This window comes from Protopterus annectens, chromosome 2.part0, assembly GCF_019279795.1.
Source record: "Protopterus annectens isolate FY-2018-M chromosome 2.part0, PAN1.0, whole genome shotgun sequence".
In the NCBI taxonomy this organism is placed as follows: Eukaryota; Metazoa; Chordata; order Ceratodontiformes; family Protopteridae; genus Protopterus; species Protopterus annectens.
In genome coordinates, this window is record NC_056728.1 from 1,381,377,803 (window position 1) to 1,381,399,982 (window position 22,180).

Sequence of the window (22,180 nt, forward strand, 5' to 3'; positions counted from 1 at the left end):
CCAGAGTGTTATCTTTTACAGCAAGATGGGGGTTCTGTCATCATCATCAAGTGACAGATGAAGTGATCTCATTGTCTAATCTTCTAGGAATGAATTTAGTTTCATCTTTGTGTGACAGATGTATTGATGCTATCATCTAATTTCCTATAAATTACTTTAGGTAAAGGTGAATACATTACAATGAAAATAAATGGACAGGATGGAACTGTTAATTACTGTAACATTAAAGAATGTTAAATGAGTCTGTAAAAGAAAGGTAAACGAGAGTCTGTGCTGTTACTGCACAATAGTTTTGGTGATTTTTGTGTTTTACAGCAGTCCAAAGCTCTGTTGAAATACAGGTTTGTTAAGCAGGTTGATTTTTTCTGTATACATTTTTCTGTATAAATTTAACTTGTGCTGGGTACTGATGCATTAAAATAGAGCATATTTATTAAATGGCTACTATTCATAATTTTACTGATCTCGTCTCAATACTGCTGTAACTGTGTTAGTATGTCACTTCCTTAGAACTTTTTTACATGTGGATTTCATGCCATCGTGTTGATTACTTATGCATGTGACTATATGAATCTGTAACAAATTACCCTGGACTTATTTATTCTTGCCCCTTTTTTGATTTTAGCTATTTGAGCTATGTCCTGATAGCCCCATTTATAATAAGGACCATCAGTTTTTGCATCTGGCTTTAGTTTCAATACTTTATTTAACAGATCCCTGCTTATAAGCTGAAATTCAGGATACAAGGGCTTTGACACTGTTCTCCGTGCTGGCATCATACAGAAACAAAATGCTTTATAAATTGACATATATGTGGTAAGATGCATAGGAAATTGGCTGAAAGACAGAACCCACACAGTGCATGTTGCAAGTGTCTCATCAGAAAGTACAGAACTGACCAGCAGTGTCCCTTCGGCCTCTGTTCTAGGACTTATTTTCAGCATTTAGTTTTCAGATCTCCAAGCAGAGAGCCACATCCTCAGGTCACAAAGTTTTCAGATTACTGCAAACTGGGGATTGTTATTAAGTCACTCTTTAATACCCAAATCCCCCAGAGTGAACTCTGTCTACTGAAAATGGGCTCAAACTAAATGACTAAAAAGTGCAAAATCATCACTTTAGATAGACCACTTTCCCAATCAAACTATATAGAAAACACCACTACAAACTAAAAATGTAATCAGGAATTTAGTTAACTGGATTGATAACTACCTCGATTTTGATGACCATGCAACTGCAGTTTTCACGAAATCCTTTTATTTTTCACAGTTAATTGCCAGAAGAATAGCATCAATGTTTAAAGAGAAATTATTCCCTTATACTCAGCATTGATCAGACAATTGTTTATTTTATTTATTTGTCTTTGCTACTAAGAAAGTTTGACTGGAGTAAAACCATATTTCAGCAGAAAAAATATCAAGTACAATGCCTCCTTTAGGATGTATCTCACTAAACATATCAAAAATTTGAAAAACCTTAAAGGTTCCTAGTCTAAAATGTCACAGGCATAAAATCCATGAGCTATCAAGAAAGACTGGAACCTCCATACTTTTATTCAAGGTATTAGAGACTTCAGAGGGAAGATCTCTGTCTTGCTTACTGTGTCATTATCCAGTGCAATATCTCCGCCAGTATTAGTACTAGGAACCTAAATCATCTTCGTCAGATAAATAAAACACAGTAGACTGATGCTTTTATAAACAACTGCTTCCTAAGCCTCTGGAGTAAACCTTCCCTTACATTTTATGCAGCTTCCTTTAAATGTAATCTACAGTAGAGAGTCGATTTTCCAAAGTAAGTGGGACCGAGGGTAGTTTGGATAATCAAATTGTTCAGATAATCAAACAAACATTGAACCGGATAAAAAAAACTTCTAAAATCTTGTTCTTGTTTTTTTCTGCACATAGGGAATATACTTTTCAACCATTAGGTGATTCCAGTGGACAATAAAGAATATTTTTCACACATGAGTGAGCTACAACCTCAAAAAACACGCCAAGCTAATATGTATAATGTTTAGCACAAACACAGACTAAAACTATAAAAACAACAAACTGAACAGAAAACAACCACAGTAGCCACTTAAACGTGAATTTTAATATGAATTGAGAGCTTTTGTCAGAAAATTATGAAGTTGGATATTGGTATGATGAAAGCACTCAATTCATTATTAAAAAATCACATTTAAGTGGCTACTATGGTTGTTTCCTGTTTGGTTTGAAGTATAATGTTTACTACATATTCAGATTTTATGATTTTTACTACCTGAAAACTTTGGAAGGCTGGGTTTGGATAATTGACGTTTCTGATAATTGACTCTCTACTGTATATGACTAGATGTGTAGAAACTAGTTTACTCCGGGGCTGACTGCAATGACCCTCCTAGAGGGAGGAGGTGTGCTTGAGGGAGGATACTCGCAAGGTGTAAATAGTTATAAAACTCAATATCCTTTGAATATCTATGAATCTGTGACTCTATATATAAAACTCTTTTTAGTTGTCCAGCAGTAATACTTTTAATACCCTCAGTGAAAGAGGAGATTCAATATAAAAAGCAAAAAATGTTAAATTCTGGCAGAAATAAAATGTCCACTTGCATACAAAGACCTGTATAGTACTATAGGCCAAAACAAAATGGTTGATACAGAATCTTCTTCTTCACTTTTTTATCCTTTCCTCCTCTTTGCGATGTACATTCTCTAGCATATGAAATGTGGGAAGCTTTTTTCCCCACAGAGAAAAAAAAAACATGATTCAGAAGTTTAATTTCAGCTGTCTTGTTTTAAAGTACACTTTTCCCACTTTGCATTTGAATAGCTATCCTGGTTTCTTGTGACTGCATTTTTATGAACCCTTGTCAGTAACAGTATGATACTTGACATCTACTCCCACTATATTCTCATAAATACCATAACTCTGGATCCTTGTCATCGCTAGTCCATCTAATTTGACTGTTGGGAAATGACCCACCAGCTGGATCCAATTTGGCAGTTCAGTCACTTCTTCAAGCACTCAATCTTGAGCTCCTTCTTTGCTTCCATAAAACACCATGTTGTCTACCCTACCTCAGATTGAGTTTGCAGCTTACTCCTTAGCAGATGAAAGGTATGGGAATATTAAAATGGAACAATGCGATGTGAACATGCACAGGCTTCAAGGCAGATCTAAAAGGTCCATCCAGTGAAGAAATGGTGACAGTATGAAAGGGAGAAAGTAGGTGGGATATCAAAGCAGACTACAGTTAACAAGAATCTGGATCTGGAAATAATGTCCAACTTTTAATGTCTGGAACAGGTATGCAGTTTAGATCAAGTTGCTGTCCCACAAATTTCATCTACTGACAAGCCTTTGAAGAATGTGGTAGAGGCTTACATCAGTCTAGCAGAGTGCACTTTAGGCTTCATTGGTAGGGACTCATTCTTTGAAATCTAGGCTAAAGATATACATTCTGAAAGCCATCTGAATAAAGTGCTTTGGATACCTCGTGCACTAGTCTAGAGGTCACAAAGGAAATAAACAACTGTGAATCTTTTCCGATAGATTTTGTATGATATAGGTAGAAATGTAATTACCTTTGAACCTCCAAGATATGAAGAAGGGCCTCACCTCTGTTAGTATAAATTTGAAGGAAGATTGGACAAAGAAAAGGTTGATTGAGGTTGGACTCTGAAGCAACCTTGGGAATGAAACATGTTGGGTCTTAGTGAAACTCAGTCTTTGTGGAAGACTAAATAAGGAAGTAAACAGGATAGAGCACAAAGCTTTGAAATTTTTCTTGCTGATGTAATTGCTACTAAAAATAAGGTTTTCCAAGAGAGGAATTTGTTTGTCAGCAAAGACTGGTTTAAATGGTGAAAGAGTTAATGCTTCTAATAAGAAGTTCAGGCCCGAAAGAGGTATGGGGTTTTTGATGGGGGGATGTAAGAGGATGGTCCCATTTAAGAGGCTTTACACAGCTTTTGTGCTACGAGGGAAGAAGATGGAAATCCTGCATGAAAACTGGAGATGGCAGCCGAATGAACCTTGATTGTAGAATAGCTCAAGCCAGCATCAAGCACAGAGGAAAGTAAATGAAAAAAACTGAGGGAATAGAGTTAGAGAAAAGGTTCAGTCCTTGGTTATGGGCCCAGATGGGGAAACTTTTCCATTTTATCTTGTAGATCTTATTAGTACATTCTGTCTGAGAAGCTTAAAGAATCTGGACTATTTTTTTTCAGAAAGGGCAGGATCAGAGGCCATTAGTAGAATTTATAAATCCATGAGGTTAATTTGAGAGAATAAGTATCTGGGTGAGGCTTACTGTATTGGTGAGATAGAAGATCCAATTGCACATCCAGAAGCCATGGGTGCTTCTTGAGGTGAGACCATAAGGAAGGAAGCCATATTTGTCTGGGTGAAAGGTGCAATCAGGATAACAGTAGCTTTGACAGAGAGGCTTTCTGCAAAAACTTTATAGTCAGCTAAAGAGAAGAAACAACAGGGAGGCCACTGACATACCAGGGCATCCCTCAAAGACTGATCCTGTGGAGGGCTAAGGTCAAAGTAGCTGCTGTATTGCATCTATATCACATTATCGCAGACGCAAAACATTGAACGCTCAAAAGAGTGAAAATACAGAAACTTGAACTGTGTATTGTGGGGGGCTGTGCCCCCTACACCCCCCACTAAATATATATTCCAACTCTGAGATTGCACTACAGTGAAGAAAGGGAAAATATCCCAATCTTCACTGTACTGCGATCTCAAAAATGGAACTTCGAGTTTTCAGCACTTTCGCTCTTTTCACGTTTGACATTTTCAGTGTATGATAACGTGATATAGTGTATTTGATGATGGGTGGAAAAACAAAGAGGTTGCAGCAAGGCATTTCCCAGCAGCTGAAGATCATTTGTGTTACTGTACGATTGAGGGACCATTTATGAGGCATCAGAATAGATCTGTTGAGACTGTCCACAATGTAGGTGAGCACTTCTATAATGTGAATTGCTATCAGACAGCACTGTAACGATATTACCCACTGCAACACTCTCATGGCCCCTCTTTATAAGGGGAAAAGATCTGGTTGCTGCCTGCTTTTGATGTATCAGACCACTGACGTGTGAGTGATTGAGATCATGCCCAAACGAAGACAGTCCTGAAGAACCTGCAATACTAGGACTATCCTTCTCTTTAGGATATTGCTATGAGGTTTGGCCTCTAACTTAGTCCACCTTGTCACACTACTGCAGAGAAGAGATGTCTGTGGTAACTGTGTCTCTTGGAAGGGGAAGAGTGAATGGCCTTCCGAGTGGGACAGTAGGAGACTTTAGTCTCCATTTTATATGATGCCTGCACTCATGTCATCTGAAAGAAGAAACCATTGTACATTGAGAGTCCATTGCAGGACCATGTTGTAAAGATGTGTACAAGGAATTTGGAGAATGGAAGCCACTATCAGCCCAAGAACCTTTAATATTAGAGAAGCTGGGGAGAGTGGGAGTGGCTATCACTGTCCTTAAGGATAAAAGCTTTTGACCTGACATACCAGGGCATCCCTCAAAGACTGATCCTGTGGAGGGCTAAGGTCAAAGTAGCTGCTGTATTGCATCTATATCACATTATCGCAGACACAAAACGTTGAATGCTCAAAAGAGTGAAAATACAGAAACTTGAACTGCATGATCTTGGATCCAGTTGGCAACTTATGAAAACAATGACTGATGATTGAAGTTTAGATCTTTCTATGTTTGTCAGGATACCCAAGGACAGGCACAAATGAAGCAAGTGATCTCTGGCAGACAGAAAAAAAACCTTGTTGTAGCAGCTAGACACCAATCATTAAGATATGAATTTATGCCAATCCCCTTGAATCACAGATGAGCTATGACTAGCACCATGCACTTGGTGAACACCAGGGGTTATTATGAGACTAGACAGCAAGGAATGGAATTTATAGTGATTGTCTTACAACTGGAAATGTTTGTACCTCCTAGATTTTATGGCAAATTTTAAGTGGAGGTAATCATACTGAAGGTTTGTCAAGTAAACAATCATTTACCTGCAGCATAAGTAATATGGCTTCCATTGTGACTATCTGGAATTGGGCCTTTTATGTACTGATTTAGACTGCTTAGATCTAATGTTGGCCTGATGTCCTTTGCAATCTTTGGACCTAAAAGTTATCTGAAAAAGACCCTGGACCCCCTCTGGTCTGGTGGAACCTCTTGGATGGCTTTTTTGTTCCAGGAGAGTAGCAATTTCAAATGCCTGGGAGAGACAGGGATTATTGCTTTGGGATTGATGAGAAGGGGATTATGTAGACTCTGGATGTTATTCTCCTCATCCATTTGTCCTGTACAATGGCCATCCATGAATATAAGTGAAGAGATAATCAGTCCCCTTGAGTGCTTCCTGAGGGAAGAAGTCAGGCAAGCCTCCCTAGTGAGATGTCAGAACTGACAATGTGGAGTTTTGCAATGCTGCAAAAAAGACCAAAACTACAGGAGAAGAGAGCACATTGAACATCACTTTTCTCCTTCAAACTTGTTTTTGTATGGGAGATGGCCCACATGCAGTCCACAATGTTCACAGCAAGCCCTCCACATCCCCCAGACTTATGTGTACCAACTCTGAGATAGCCATACCTCAGTGAAACATGAATATTTCAAGAAGTGGCAATCTCATACTTAGTATATGTTCATTCAGGTTTTCAGTCATTCAATCTCCACATTCCTGGACTCATCATTGAAAGTCTGAATATTTCATATGGTTATTATAGTAGTAACCTTTTAGGGATACTATAGGGGCAACCTTTTAGGGATCCTGAGGTTACTTTCAGGAGAAAAGATCACTGAATTCCTGGCTCTGCAGGCCACTTCTTCCCCTGTGGAGGTATCTATTAAAGGGCCTCCTCTGACGTGGCTACCCATCTGAAGAGTAGTCAGAGAGTGGGTGCTGGGACTATTTGAAATAGAATGACTTGGAATGTTTCTGATTATTGTTTTAGGATCTTTGAGGGGTCTCAAATCGAACTCAAAGGGTAGCTAGAGTTCTGCCTTCTGCTCATTCTTCTGAAGATTCTTAAAATGTAGTCCAAACTCTGAGTATCCATCATAAGGGGTGTTAATACACCTCAAAGTAGTCTGCAAAATCACAGAAATAAAGCCTGGCATGAGGCATTATGGTTAGGGTTCCTATCACATAGTGGAACTTTTACAAGTTCGAACCACATATGGTCGAGACCATGCATTTGAATTTGTAAAAGTTTGAGCGTTTGAATGGAAATCTCCATAAGCGGAGATTTCCATTCACTTCAATGTGGTGCAATCTCAGAGTTGGTATATTTAAGTAGCAGGGGGGTGCACCCCCCACGTAGGGGTGTAGGGGGGCTTGCCCCCCCTGCTTACAACAGTTTATTTTTTTGTCCATTGTATTTTTATTTTTTTTTTACGTAGTAGAAGTTCTGTAACTTTGAACATAATGATTTGACCATTAGGTGTTCGGAGTTACAGAACTTCGACTGTCTGATATAGACCCTTATGGTTGTACCTGCCCCTACTGCTCTGACTGCTCCATCTTCTCTATCTACTGCATAGTATAAAAGTCTCATTGACAGGTTGAAATAGTGTGCATTTTGGCCACCTGATAATCAACTTGTTTTCTAAATTCAGGAGTAGCCATCTTTCTCAAAAAGTCCAATGCTTGTATAGTTGTGTCTCTTTGGAAGCATGTCATATGATTTACATAATTTAATGCCCTCAGGGCAAATAGCTTGCTTCCTCACCCTATGCATTGACCCAGGCTCTTAACAGGGAGGATGGACAACAATATTGTTGTTGAATAGCTGCCTGTTGGTGGCCACTGGTACAATAATGGATTCCATCAGAGGGCCCCTTCTCCAATATTTCCTTTTCTTAGGAGGGGTGAAAGATATTGTCTAGCTTTCTTAGAACTGCTTCAGTACCACTGGGTTCCTGTCATTGCCTACCTGCTACCAGATTCTATCATGGGGTCAGTGGGGGGAGGGCATCCAGGAGCTTGAGGTGGCACACCTGGAGGTTTTTATGAGAGTCAGATTCTCCTTCTCATGGCATAGTAATTTGAAGAATTACATTCCCAATCAAACCCATGGTCTTCTGACTGGGAATGAGTATCAGAAATATTTTTTTTTCAAACTCAGTGAAGAATCACAAGTTAAAGAATTAAAGGCTTGAAATAAGTCCTTAGCAAAACCTAGCCAGTCTTCTCAATGTCAATCTGCTCAACAGAGAAAAGAAATATACCTTTATTTTTTTTTTTTTTTTTAGGAGAGACCTCCTAGGACACCAACCCAAGGACTCTCTTCCCAGGAGGAAGGAGGTTTACGTCACCTTTGCAGTAAAGCATTGTCTGCTCTGATCAGAGACTGACAAAAGTACTTCACCCTTGCCCACTGAGGACAAGCAAAGAGCCACAGAAAGCATGTCTATCTCCCAGTACTTAGTGGCTTTTCGAGCAGCTCCAGCAAAATCGAAAGAAGATGATGAGTGGTCTGAGGTGCCTGATCTTGGCAGGGCAGAGTCACTCATTCATGCCTGAAGCAGTGAGAAAGCTGGACTGACTTCTGAAGACTCTCATGAAACTTTCTTCTTCTTCTTCTTGATATGGGTGAAAAGAAACAAAGCTCAAAGTCTGCTTCCTGGTAGCAGAGTATGGAAGAGTCAGTGAACTTCCTGACAGGAAATTTAAAATTTTTAGATAAAAGTTTTAGTGACACACCTCAAAACCAGAGGTATAGTTGGTTCACCCAGCAGCCTGTGTCAGTCCCTGAACTAGCACTGCACCCCCTTGCTTATAGTGAAGAGAAACAAACAAAAACAAAAAAGGAAGCACACACCTTTCCCTACCTACCAGCTCACAGCAGTCTGAAATGCACACTCCCACCCAGGCACACAGCCTTCCTATCAACAATAGCACAAAAAAGTTGCTGTTACAGAAGGAATGCAAGAACAGCACCCAGAGTGACCCTTTAAAAGGTTGCTCCCAGGGCACATGCCCTCTTCTACCCAACTCTTACTATGGTACTGCTCACAACCACTAACCCAACCCCCTATCAATAGTTTTCCACACAAAGTTTTTTTTACACACAAAAAATGGTTTTAAAATAAGTTGCTTTTAGTCTTCTTCTCTTTCAGCTGTTCCCGTTAGGGTTCGCCACAGCGAATCATCTGTTTCCATTTCTTCCTGCTGCTTTTAGTATGTAAAGTAAACCAGATTTAAATTTTTATGAAGAACATTTTTACAGACAGCCACTAAAAACATATCTCCTAACTTAAATGTAATGTTTTTGTAAAAGGAATAAACATTTCCTCAGAAAAAAAAAATAAAAATACTGAGAAGTTTTCCCTAAAATGATACTTATCTGCCTTGTCTTGGAGAAGCACTAGGCAACCATTGATCACTTGAAGCCCTCAGGGAGAGTGCATTTTGATGGTAGGAAAGTTCTGAAGGCTTGTCACCCTAACCACAAATTTTCTACTTCTCTTCTTGATCCCTCCAGGAGGTAGCTCACGTGGAAGGTGCCATGCAGTTTTGGATGGTCGCCACTTGTAGAGTAGCCCTTACAGCTTATGCTATGCAACAATAATCTAATGGTGAACATCTTGTTCTCCCTGTTGTATCTTGTTCTTTCTGATTCAGTAAAGGTAAGTGTAGGTATATTTGTAGACAGACAAGCAGATATACAGACAGACAGAAAAAATATAGCAAAATACTATGCTGTGTACACCTGAACTAGTCCTGTAATTCTGGTATAACATCTAGGCTTGTAAAGCCCTAGGGTTATTAGTCTAGTAACCTCCTATGAACCTATGAAGGGTCACTATTCTGCACAAAATTATGAGATGGGTTGTGCTGTGTTGTTTTTATTTTGAATGTCCTGTTTTCAGTATTGGATTAAAGTGAACAGAAGATATTAACAGGGAAAAATGCTCTAATCCAATTAACAGTTCATCTGCTCACATGTGCATAGTAATGACAATGAAGCCATATGTAAGGAAGACATGATGGCTGCCAGGGGATGCTCATGCAGTTGTGTTATGCAGCAAGTTAACTGGTATTGTTTTCCATTCATACTACAAATAGGTAATCAATTCAATAATACATGTATTTTCCTTCCTAGGGCATTAAGAATGCTTGCCTTTTATTTAAGCTGATTTGGGTTATAGCAGAATATGACTAAAATAAGACTTGAGTGAATACAGTATCTGCATTACAATATGTACAACATGCAGTCCTTCACCTATGGATAAGTGCAAAAGCAGTTGTTACTGCAGCAAGCATCATAGCTAAGATACAGAAAATGTTTTAAGAATGCTTTACAAACTCAAATGCAATACTCCCACCATTAACACTACCATAGTGCTTTGATTTATTTTAGCTTCTGTGAAACTTCAGCAGTCTGTGTGTTCTCCTGTGTCCATGGTGTGCTGTACATAATTAATGCAAAGGGTCCACAAGCTTTCAGATGATTAGTAATGTTGTCTAGGGGTCCCAGGTCATTTGAAAACATATGCATCTGATGACTCTTTACCTCCTCAAAATAGTTGGTTTATTTTGCTTCTGTGTTGTTTCCTGTATTATATTCCCTCTGTTTTGACACTGTGACTGTTTCATCCACAAGAAATAAGGTTGCATACTCACTCACTGTCATGCATTAGCGGGATATATTTTGCAAACATTGTTGCTCAGAGAAACCCAAATGGTTTGTATCATATTACTCTTTTTTCTTTCCTCTTCACTGCTGCTCTGGATGTGATCAGTAAACTTCATCTTCCTACAGCTCCTCCCCCTCTTAACGAGGGAGAAAGCTTGGTTAGCCGAATCCTTCAGCTCGGGCCACCGGGAACCAAATTCATTGGGTAGGAGAAACTAAAGCAGTCAGTTGCTCCTGGCCTCCTCATTTTCTCCTTGCCCTGTGTACTATTATTTCTTTCAGTTCTCAGTGACCTAGTCTTTTTCTCCCCCTCATGATTTATTTTATTTTATTTTTTATTTATTTTTATTTTTGTACTTTTCTGTGGGATACTGTTTTATTTTTAGCAGCTGTGGTATGTAGATGTTGATTTCCATATGTTGTGTACATTCTCCCCTCCTGAGTTAGAATCTTGTGAATTAAACATTTTTTTGTGTTAAAGCATAGCATGAAGTCTTTATTGTTGCAGGATCAATACTAATTTATATGATTCAGTGTGTCTTTTAGAGAAGTACTTCAATCTTTAGCAAAGCAACTGCAAGATCATATATAAAGATGTTTTTTGTAGTCTCAGTGACAGCTGCTTTAAGGAATGATCAGCTGATTGTACAGCAGGAAATAAATGCAGTCCATTTGTTTCAGAAGAGCATTTTAGAAGTAAAACCTCTTGTTACTTCTCAGACATATAACACGACTCTATTGCTTTTATGTTTCGTACTGCAGTTTGCTTGACATGGATTGAGTACTTCCTTTCACAGTAACTGCAATGACTGGACCACTACTGCCAGAACAGGACTGAGTATGCTGCAGAACAGTAGCTCTAAATTAAGATTTCTAGCTGAGTAATATGGTTAAGTGGAACATCACAGTCTGTTTGGATGTTAGATTTGGTATTGTGATGTCTCCTTTTCCTCAGCTTTTTTCTTAACTTAGCCCAGTTGAGTAAGACTAGTGTTATGTGTATGTTTCTGCATCAGGGCTCACATGATTATTAGTGGCAAATTACACAGAAAAAGTGCAGACCCACTTGCTGTGCTGCAGTCTTTACAATGTTTTCCAGTCTGACATTCACTGTCCTTTGTTTGTCCTTCACTCAGGCCTGTGATAGTGGAGATTCCTCACTTTGCAGCGCTGCGTGGGAAGGAAAGAGAGCTTGTTGTCCTGCGCAGTGAGACAGGAGAGAACTGGAAGGAGCACTACTGTGAATACACGGAGGAGGAGCTGAACGAAATTCTCAATGGCATGGATGAAGGTGAGACGAAGCAGTATGTGCACCTCTGGTAGAAACACCCCCAACATGTCTGCTGTCTCATACACAACACAAGTTAATGGCCTGTTTAGTGGTGACTTAAAAAAAACATCCAAACTAAGTAAACAGGTGTTAGTTCTTGGCATCCTCCACTTTGAAAATAAGGTCACTTACAAGTAAAACATTTCCACTATTTTTGTCTTTCTTTACCTAAAAGAAGATGCATGAAACACTAGTGAAGTAAGTGAAAACGTTGGGAAGATGGATTTTCACGGATTAGAACTGATTAACTATTCACATAGTGAAGGAGAAGGCAGCCAGAATGCTGTCTGTCAAAATTAATGTGTGAACCACACATATTAACTTACTGTAAAAGGACTGTGGGACCATTTCTGAGAGGGGGGACTCTGCCAAAACAAGAGAAACATTTTAGGGTCAGTGTAGCAAAGATTTACATAAATACTAGAGAAGTAAAAAGCAACAAAAGTAAAAAATGCAGACGCATCTAGGGATACTATTTCTATGGTTAAGAAAGTTGTGACAATCTTTTGCAGTATGGAAAAACAAAAAGAACATTTTGTTGAAAGAATCCATATGTACAACTTTTATAAGTAGACGTTATAACATGTGAGAGGAAGGTCTGATTCTGATTATTAGAAAAGTGAATATATTTTGGGCAGGAGGTTATGTTCAGCTATGTTCAGCTATGAATTCAGTACATACTGATATAAAGCTAATAAATTTTCAGAACATTTTAAATATGACCAGCCATATATTACGGAAACAACAAATGATGTGCTGTAATTTACATGTGTGTTGAAAAGAGCATTTAATCCTGTAGTCAAAAATGTTGCTATTTATGAATTCATACAAATTTTAACTTCAAGAATACCACAATGGAAGGACATTTTTTCTGTTGTCTAAAGCATTATGGTGTGACAGGATCTGCTGACCATTTCATTTAAGCATCAGTGAGAAAAAATAAATACTACTAAAGCAAGGAGTTCAAATCTCAAAATGCATGCGCTCGAAGCACTCCTCAGTATGGAGAATGTCGACATCTGTGCAGTAACTGAAACCTGGGTCGAGGCTGCAGAGAGCACCCCAGCACTACCGGGCTACAACTCATACCACATGTTTCGGCCACAGAACATGGACCGAAACACAAAAGGAGGGGGTGTATCCATATTCATCAAGGATACCTACACCTCCAGGTTAGTGGCGCAGCATGATACCTCTGAGATCATCCATGTGCAACTAACATAAAGCAAATCTACAATGCAAATTGTGGCCTGCTACAGATCACCCTCCATGACCCAGGGCCACCACTCCACCTTTCTGGAGACACTGGAAAACATGAAGGTCCTACCGAACACCCTGATATTGGGCGATTTCAATTACCCTACCATTCACTGGGAAAACTACTCGAGTACGAATTCCCAGGCCCAGCGCTTCCTGGAATTTATCAACTCAAATGCCCTGAATCAGCTGGTAAACTCCCCTACCAGAGGTGAAAACATATTGGACCTGGTCATCACCAACATGGGCGATAGATGTTCCACACGGGAGGTCAACCCTTCACTGGTTAGATCAGACCATAAACTATTCACTTTGGATGTCCACACCCCACCACCACCCCCAACTAAAGAAACCACAGTAAAAAACTTTTCTAAAGCAAACTTCACCCTACTTAAGACAGAGGTGGTAAGTTTCACAGCCCCCACACTAAAGGATAATGCTGCCCAAGATGCAGAAACCTTTACAAATACACTCTATGATTACCTACAAGGATGCATGGATCATGCCATCCCTAGCAAAACCAAGACTCACTCCTCTAAGAGAAGGAAACCAGTTTGGTGGACCCCTGCAATAAACAGGCTATACAATAGAAGGAGGAAACTAGTTCAGAAAAAAAGAAAATCCCAAGAAGGAAAGACATCCCTAATCAGTATCAGTAAGAAACTAAGGTCCCTCATGAAATCATCCAAGGCTAACTTCGAAAGAAAAATATCTAAGGATTCAAAAGATAACCACAAAGCCTTCTTTAGCTATGTTAAGAATCTCACTGGCAACTCACAGATATGCACTGAACTAGTGCAAAATAGCACAAAATATACTGAACCTACTGATATTACCAACATCCTAGCAGATAGATTCAGTGCAAACTTCACCACCTCTCACCTCCAAAAGGGCCCACAACAATACCGGAAAAGTGTAGTGTCCCAAAAATCACAGATGCACAGGTGAAAACAGCCCTTTCAAAAGCCAAAAACACAGCATCAGTGGGACCAGATGGTGTCCCAGGCTGTGTCTTACACGAACTACAGAACAAACTAACCCCCCACCTAAACACGCTGTTCAACCTCAGCCTCTCCACAGGCTACGTGCCCATAGAATGGCACACAGCAATGGTTATTCCTCTCCACAAAGGAGGGGCCACAACTGACCCTGGTAACTATTGCTCCATAAGCCTGACTAGCCTGGTCTGCAAGGCTATGGAGTTCATCATCATGAAACTCATTAACAAAGACATTGGGAACCTCCAAACACTTGACCCAACCCAGTTCGGCTTTGTTAAGGGCAGATCATGCCTACTAAAACTGGTTGACTTCTTCGAGACAGTCACCAAGGCCATAGATGAGGGAAAGGTAGTTCACACAGCCTACCATAACCTCACCAAAGCTTTTGACACCATTCCCCACTCGGGTATTACAGAAAAACTCACCAGCCTGAACATAAACCCCTATGTCATGAGATGGGTTGCCAACTGGCTTACAGACAGAACTCACACGGTAAGAATAGCGGGCTCCAAGTCCGACTGTAAACCAGTCACAAGTGGTGTCCCGCAAGGCTCGGTCCAGGGACCCCTACTGTTCGGCATATACTTCTCAGAAGTACAGGCAAACACAGGAGGACTATGGCTAACCAAGTTTGCCGATGACTGCAAACTGGGAGCCATAATTGACTCTCTGGCTGACACGGACATCCTCCAAAAGGGTCTTACTGAGATGGACACCTGGTGTTAAAGTCATGGCCTCAAACTACATGCCAAAAAATGCATAGCCATCCCATTTGGGAAAAACAAAACACCCACGAATTACCACACAGGTGGCAGCCCCCTTAATACAAAAGAGGTAATAAGAGATCTGGGGACCCTGGTAGACAGTAATCTCTCCTTTGACAATCATATTGCCAAAGTATTTAGAAAATCCTTCTGTGTGGCCCATATAATTACTAAAGGGTTCACATCTAGAAATAAATAAGTTATAGTGCCCCTCTACTCATCACTCATTAGACCCATCATAGAGTACAATGCCCCATTTGAGATGTACCTCATAAGACACTTCCAACAGCTGGAAAGACCACAAAAGTACCTCACCAAGAGAATTACTGGCCTCAAACATATGTCCTATGCAGCCCGACTGAAAAAACTCCGGCTGTACTCAATGGCATATTGCTTATTCAGAGGTGATCTCTGCCTGACTTACAAAGCCATGTCTAACTTAGAATTGATGGACATGCTCCACCTAAAGAAATCCATGTCACTACGAGCCACGTGCTCTAGTGAGCTAAACCTCACCACTACAATAAATAGAACATGCTGGAGGGATAGATTCCTGTCACAGAGACTCCCCATGCAAATTACATCAGGCAGAGCCTCTCACTAACACTCTTCAAGAGAAACCTTGACGAGTGGATGGGTAACAGAAAATACAGCCCTGTGATCACTTCATTGGCTCTGCTTAACAGAGGATCAGTTAATCAATGGGGCGGTGAAAGCCGACACACTCTGGCTAGGCTTATAAATGCCCTCTGGCAGATAGCCTAGTACCTACCTAGGAACCTCTATATATATATATATATATATATATATATATATATATATATATATATATATATATATATATATATATATATATATATATATATATATAGATACATGTGTGTGTGTGTGTGTGTGTGTATATGTGTACATGTATGCTTGTATATGTGGAACACAACCTCAGTTGACTGTCAGACAGCAATAAATAACTGTCCACTGAGTTGCACAAGGTATCAAACGCAAATATTTGCTACCAAGAAATTAGCAGTATGCCTCTATCCATATCACACTAAACTTGCACATGTTTGTTTCTTCTTCAGTTGCAGTCAGACAAAAGACTCTAGAAATATACCTAAACAAGATATTTAAGTAGGGGCTCCCCACCCTACAACCCTCAATGTTGGGGTCTTTGCCTTCACCCCTCCCTTACTTTTATGTACCAATTCCATGGCTGCAAAAACATGACTATAGTGTACTCCCCTGTAGTGCACTGTACTCAGCCAAGGCATAGTCAGCCACCACAAAGGTGATCAACCCAAAAATTGACTAAACAAGCTACCTAACTACCGTGTCAACTAAAAGTGCACTCAGCAAAGAGTAGGGCACAGTGTTCACATGAATAACGCAGTCATTGACTACACTTATACTGACATAACCCATTTGAATACACTTCCACTGAAGATTAGTAGAAACCTGGAAGTACTACCTCGAACCCACCACAAGTCATAAAATACACTTGCTTTAAGTGTGTCCCCCACACCCTTGCAACTGTGTATATGCTAACTATGAGATCACACAACAGTGGAAAAAGGAGATATTTCCTACTAGCCATTAGTGTACAGTCTCACTCTGTTCAAACACTGCCATTTGACCATTGTAACATTCAGTCAAATTAGTATCCTTAGCCTAATTCATCAAGTATGTTGATTGAATATTCGCTCTGAAAAAGACTGGACTGAAGTGTGATCTGGCTTTAATGTTTTCCTGCTGTTACTCACTTACTTTTACCATTCCAGCAACACTACTATTGTTACCATTCCTACCACTTATTTTTACCATTCCAACATCAGTAGTTTTTTTTATCATTCCCACCAATTATTTTTACCATCCAGAATCATTTATATTTACCATTACAGCATGACACTTTTTTTTATTTCAGGATCACTTATTTTTACTACTTCAGCATCACTTATTTTTACTATTTCAGCATCACTTATTTTACCAGTCCAGCATCACTTGTTGTTTGCCATTTTAGCATCACTTGTTTTTTTATTTCAGCATCACTTATTATACCATTCTAGCATCACTTGTTTTTACCATCCAGCATCACTTATTTTTACCATTTTAGCATCATTTTGTTTTTTTATTATTTCAGAATAACTTATTTTTTTACTATTCCAGCATCATTTATTTTTAACATTTCAGTATCACACATTTTTTTTATTTCAGCATCACGTATGTGTACCATTCCAGCATCACTTATTTTTGCCATTCCAGCATCACTTGTTTTTATTATGTCAGCATCGCTTATTTTTACCATTCTAGCATCACCTGTTTTTATTATGTCAGCATCGCTTATTTTTACTGTTCTAGCATCACTTGTTTTTATTATGTCAGCATCGCTTATTTTTACCGTTCCAGCATCACTTGTTTTTCTACTCCTCTACTTCACAGGGCTGCAGTAAACAGCAGTGCAATATCAAGATTTTATTTAAACAATTAACAGAGTAACCAATTACTTTACTTTCTTATTCCAAACACTATAAATGGCATGTCATTAGTGGTGATTATTACCTTTGAGTTTATTTCTGGGCATGTTAAGTTAAGCATAAGATATGTCACCCAACTTTTCTCTGATTTGTCATTGTTGTTGGCTTTTTATATGTAAAATGTTCACTGAACATTGTGATCATTACTTTTATAGTACTGGATTCACCAGAAGAACTGGAGAAGAAACGTATTTGTCGCATCATCACCAGAGACTTCCCACAGTACTTTGCAGTGGTATCTCGAGTCAAGCAGGACAATAATCTGATTGGCCCTGAAGGAGGTGTGCTAAGCAGTACAGTGGTACCACAGGTTCAAGCAGTTTTTCCAGAAGGAGCCCTAACCAAGCGGATCAGAGTTGGCTTACAGGTAGGAAAGTGTATTAAATGCAAAGCATAACACATTCCTATTCCAATTAACAAACCAGCTAGCACTGAAGGAAGGCATGACAACAACACTGAAGTTGAAAGCAGGCTTTATTAAATGAATTCAGGAACATAAATGCAGGAATAATCCACATAGCATTTTCGTCAGTTAAAAACAGACTTCATCAGATAAAGCAAGTGCAATGGTGCTGCTTGTTAAGTACTAAACCACATTTTGATCAACTAATAAGTAAATTACATTGCCATTCAAAAAATTAAAATATATACCCCTAGAGTAAAATGCTTTAAAAACCTTAATCTTTCTATCGTCATTCTCAATCATCAATCATTCCTATTCCAATTGTTGCTAGCTCCTGCTTCCTATAAAGTGGGACATTACTGCAGACCCCATTTGGCAGGGGTTTTATTTATTAGTACTCATTTACAAGGGAAGCTGAAGGAAAAAATATATATTTGAACAAACAAGATAAATGAATACATTATAAAAAATATAAAATTATGTAATAGATAATATAGGAAAAATGCAGTGGGGTAATAGATGTCATTTTGATAATTATTCTCTAAAGGCCAGGTATGATTCCTGGGAAAAGGCACAAGATGAAAGAGAAAATTCCAGTCATTCTTCAAACACCTCCAAAGTATTATTATTTCTATTGGAATCCCAGCCATGTCTCACACCTTCCAAGTTATAATGTCTATTCAGTATATCCTAACATGCACAGTTGTGTACTGCCCAGTAATTGCATGACTGGAGAAGCCAATGTGCTAATAAATTTTATTTATTTTTTTTTGACATTTGTTTACCAGGAAATTCCAACTGGACACAAGCCCCTTTTCAGCCAAGCCCTGGGGAGAAAAGCTCCAAGACAAAGTAAACAGTAAACAATAACACATTATATGTTTCAAGTCAGACGTATAATATAAATAAAGAGGTTAAATGTACATAACAATAGACAGGAAATTGCATACAATGGATAATACAAACTTATTAAATGTCACATATGTTAAAATTGTATGATCTAGGTGAGGTAGCTGACAGGTTAAGTAAATGTAATCCATTTTAATTTTAGGATAGTATAAATAAGAGAACAGTTTGTTATTGACTTTCATCAGCAGACAATGAGATGAATACTCAGGACTGTGTTAACCAAACAGACATGTGTGACATGGGGGGATATTAATGGGCTTATTGACTGTGGCACTACCTGCTCCTTTGTGCTACAGTGTTTGCTCAGATCTTTATGCGATTCGTGGGTCATTGATGAATTGTTTCATCAGAGCTATTTAACCTCCTCTGAGCTTGTGTGATTTTGGAGTTAATTAGATTAAATAAGAGTGTGAGGAGGTGAACTTGCCCCCCCCCACCATTTCTTTTTTTTGCTGCTTTTAATCTTTTATTTGGATACTAAAGCCAACTGATGAACTGGGAGTCTCTCAAAGGCATCATTTCTGTTTATGTATTCATGACTATGCTTGCATGAGTGGAAGGATACTGATACTGATAGGTTATTGTCTTTCGGACTACATTAGCTATACGCCCATTCTGTTGGTCTGTATGCCTCTACAATTGCACTACAAATCCATGTCATTTTCTCTAAGGATTTGGAACTCTGATGAGTTTCTCTTCCCTTGAAATACTCAGTCTTACAGAAGGGAGTTCTAGAGAAATAACATCCTTGATGAATAACTGAAATGCTAAATGGGTGATTGCGATTGGCTGACTGAAATGTTCATACATATATTGATTGTGTAAGAAAAATGGATGCTTTGAAGACTAAAAGAGAGACAAAAGCAGTTTAACAGTCTTGAATGGTGTTGATGTTGACACTCCAGAGATACTGCAGATATTTCATTTTTCATGTTTTAAATATTCACTTAACTGCTGCAGACATGTAGTCATCCAAGGAAATGCACAATGTTGTGAGTAATGCAGCCAGTGAGGCAGTAGGCTATGATAATTATGAACAGGAATTTTAAAAAACAATGTTGAGCATGAGTATAATTATTCTTCTTATGGATGATACAAACCAGCATATGGAAGTCCAGACAGTAAGTTTGGGAGATTTGGAGAAAAACAGATGGTGGGCAGCTATTGTGCCGAGTTTAGGCACACTGTCCTAATGTGAGCTGTAAGATCTGTGACAGACTAACACCTTGATCTCAAATTCTGCAGCAGGCAGGTATGAAATGAAGTTGGTTGACACCTGCGACTGGTTGGCACAATTGTTTTGCAACATGTACAGTCTTCTGTCATTTTCTATAGTCTTTCTTTCTTTCTCCCTTAAAATGCCTGCTACAACAGTAATTTACATTGATGGAAGGTTCCAAGCCTCACTGAACTCCTGCAACATAGTTTCATAGGAGATTACTAGGCTAATGACTCAAGAGCCCTTACAAGTCTGTCCAGTTTAAACCAGATTGTATCCAATTTTCTATCCCAGGAAAATATAACAAGGGTCAGCAAGCATGGTTTTGACAATTTTTACAGACCGCTTCTGTCCATAAAGGACATTCGCTGCACCCCAGGAGTAAATTTGGGATTTCTATCCATTGGTCCAGATTGTGCATGAAGATGGTCAGGAAGGGGCTCTGCTTCACATGAATAGGAAGACTATTCCAGAGGAGGTGCAATCTCTGGGACACATATCTGTCTTTCCAGCATGATCTATTCATGTTAGAGAGCAAGTTATTTGGAGTTGGTAATTAGTTTTGTGAATATGCAACATTTCCATCAGGGCTGGGTCAAAGTCTGCCTTGTAGGTCAGGCATATGCCACCCCTCAGTAGTTGGTAGGAAACTGAATACATTCATAGGGCTTTTAATCAGTCTGCATATGACATGTTGGTTATATGCTGTACTTTTTTGGTGAGAAACCTCTGAGGATGCTCCAACTGTTGCAGGTGCCTGTTGACATACCTTCCAAAGGGAGGATTGTACTCAACTATTGGTCTGATGAGGGCCGAGTATGGTGGTACTATGACATCATTAGATCTGGATGCCATTCGCTTACTTATAAGCTGAGCCACATTGAAGGATTTTCTCACCACTGTGGACACATGGTTGTCAAAGTTCAGATTACTGACTATCTGAGTACCCAGATCTGTCATCACTGGGTCCTTTCTTAGGAGGGTGTTATCAGTGTTGTAATTTGCAGAGGTATTTGATTTTCCAAATGGTATTATTATGTATTTCTTCATGTTTAGTTTGAGACCATGGCTCAGACACCAATCATTAGTATGCTTCAGTCTTTTCTGTCGGATGTCAACATTGTTTGGGAATTCAGTGATTGCCCCCAACTTGCAATCATCAGCAAACTCGGTCATCCAAAGGTCATCTACATTTGTCTTCACATCTGAGAAATATATCCCAAACAGTAGGGGGTCCATCACTGAGCCCTATGGTACTCCTGTGGTGACTGGCCACTTGCTGGATGTGGATTCCCCCACTCTAATAACAGGAGTCCTATCCATGAGCCAGTTGGCTATCCATCTGGTAACGTAGAGGTTTATGCCCAGTTTTGTGAGTTTATCTATAAATACCAAAGTGGGGTTTTAGGTCAAATGCCTTGACCATGTCAAGATAGGTGGTATGCACTGTCTTACCCTCATCCATGACCTGGGTGACCTTCTCAAAGAAGACCACCAGACTGAGCAGGCAGGACCTGCCCTTGACAAAACTGAACTAAGTTGGGTCTAACGTCTGGAGATTTCCTATGTTATTGTTAATCAAGTCCAAGATTATCCTTTCCATAGCCTTGCATATGAAGTAGTGAGACTTATGGGTTGGTAGCTTCCTGGCTCTGTTGCTGGTACCCTCTTGTGCAGAGAGATGACTGTTGCTGTCCTCCACTCTGCTGGGGCAAAGCCTGTTTGGAGACCATGGTTTAATAGAGATCCAAGTTGGGCTTCTATGTCATGTTTCAAGCTATTTAATAGGCACCCTGGGATTCCATCAGTGCCCATTGATGCAGTGTTTCTAGTTTTAGAGGGTGCAGTGATGACCTGTTCTTTTGTGGTAAAAGGCAAAGGAATGGTAGGGGTATTTCATAGGGAGTGACTGGAAGTGATGAGGGTGTGAAGTCTTCAGCTTTAATTTATTGGCCAACAGGTTTGATATTTCTTCTAGCTGAGTGTAGGTAATGCGATCTACAGCCAACTAAGCTTATTGTTGAGTGTTTCCATTAAGATTTCAAACATAACTAAAAATGTGTTGTGGTTATCCTTTGCTTAGGAGACTATTTTAGT

General features: G+C 39.3%; 1 protein-coding gene across 31 annotated transcripts in view; it reads left to right on the forward strand.

Annotated features, from left to right (window-relative positions):
* ANK2 (ankyrin 2) overlaps nucleotides 1–22,180 on the forward strand; it is a 3,034,032-nt gene that overhangs the window by 2,485,189 nt on the left and 526,663 nt on the right. For 18 of the 31 annotated variants that reach the window (XM_044061567.1, XM_044061562.1, XM_044061555.1 and 15 more), the window contains 3 exons: nucleotides 10,779–10,877; nucleotides 11,809–11,963; nucleotides 17,708–17,919. In XM_044061567.1, the coding sequence (XP_043917502.1) occupies nucleotides 10,779–10,877; nucleotides 11,809–11,963; nucleotides 17,708–17,919 (466 nt within the window). The remainder of the gene's footprint in view (nucleotides 1–10,778; nucleotides 10,878–11,808; nucleotides 11,964–17,707; nucleotides 17,920–22,180) is intronic. The other 13 variants (XM_044061564.1, XM_044061568.1, XM_044061566.1 and 10 more) reach the window with 1 other exon arrangement.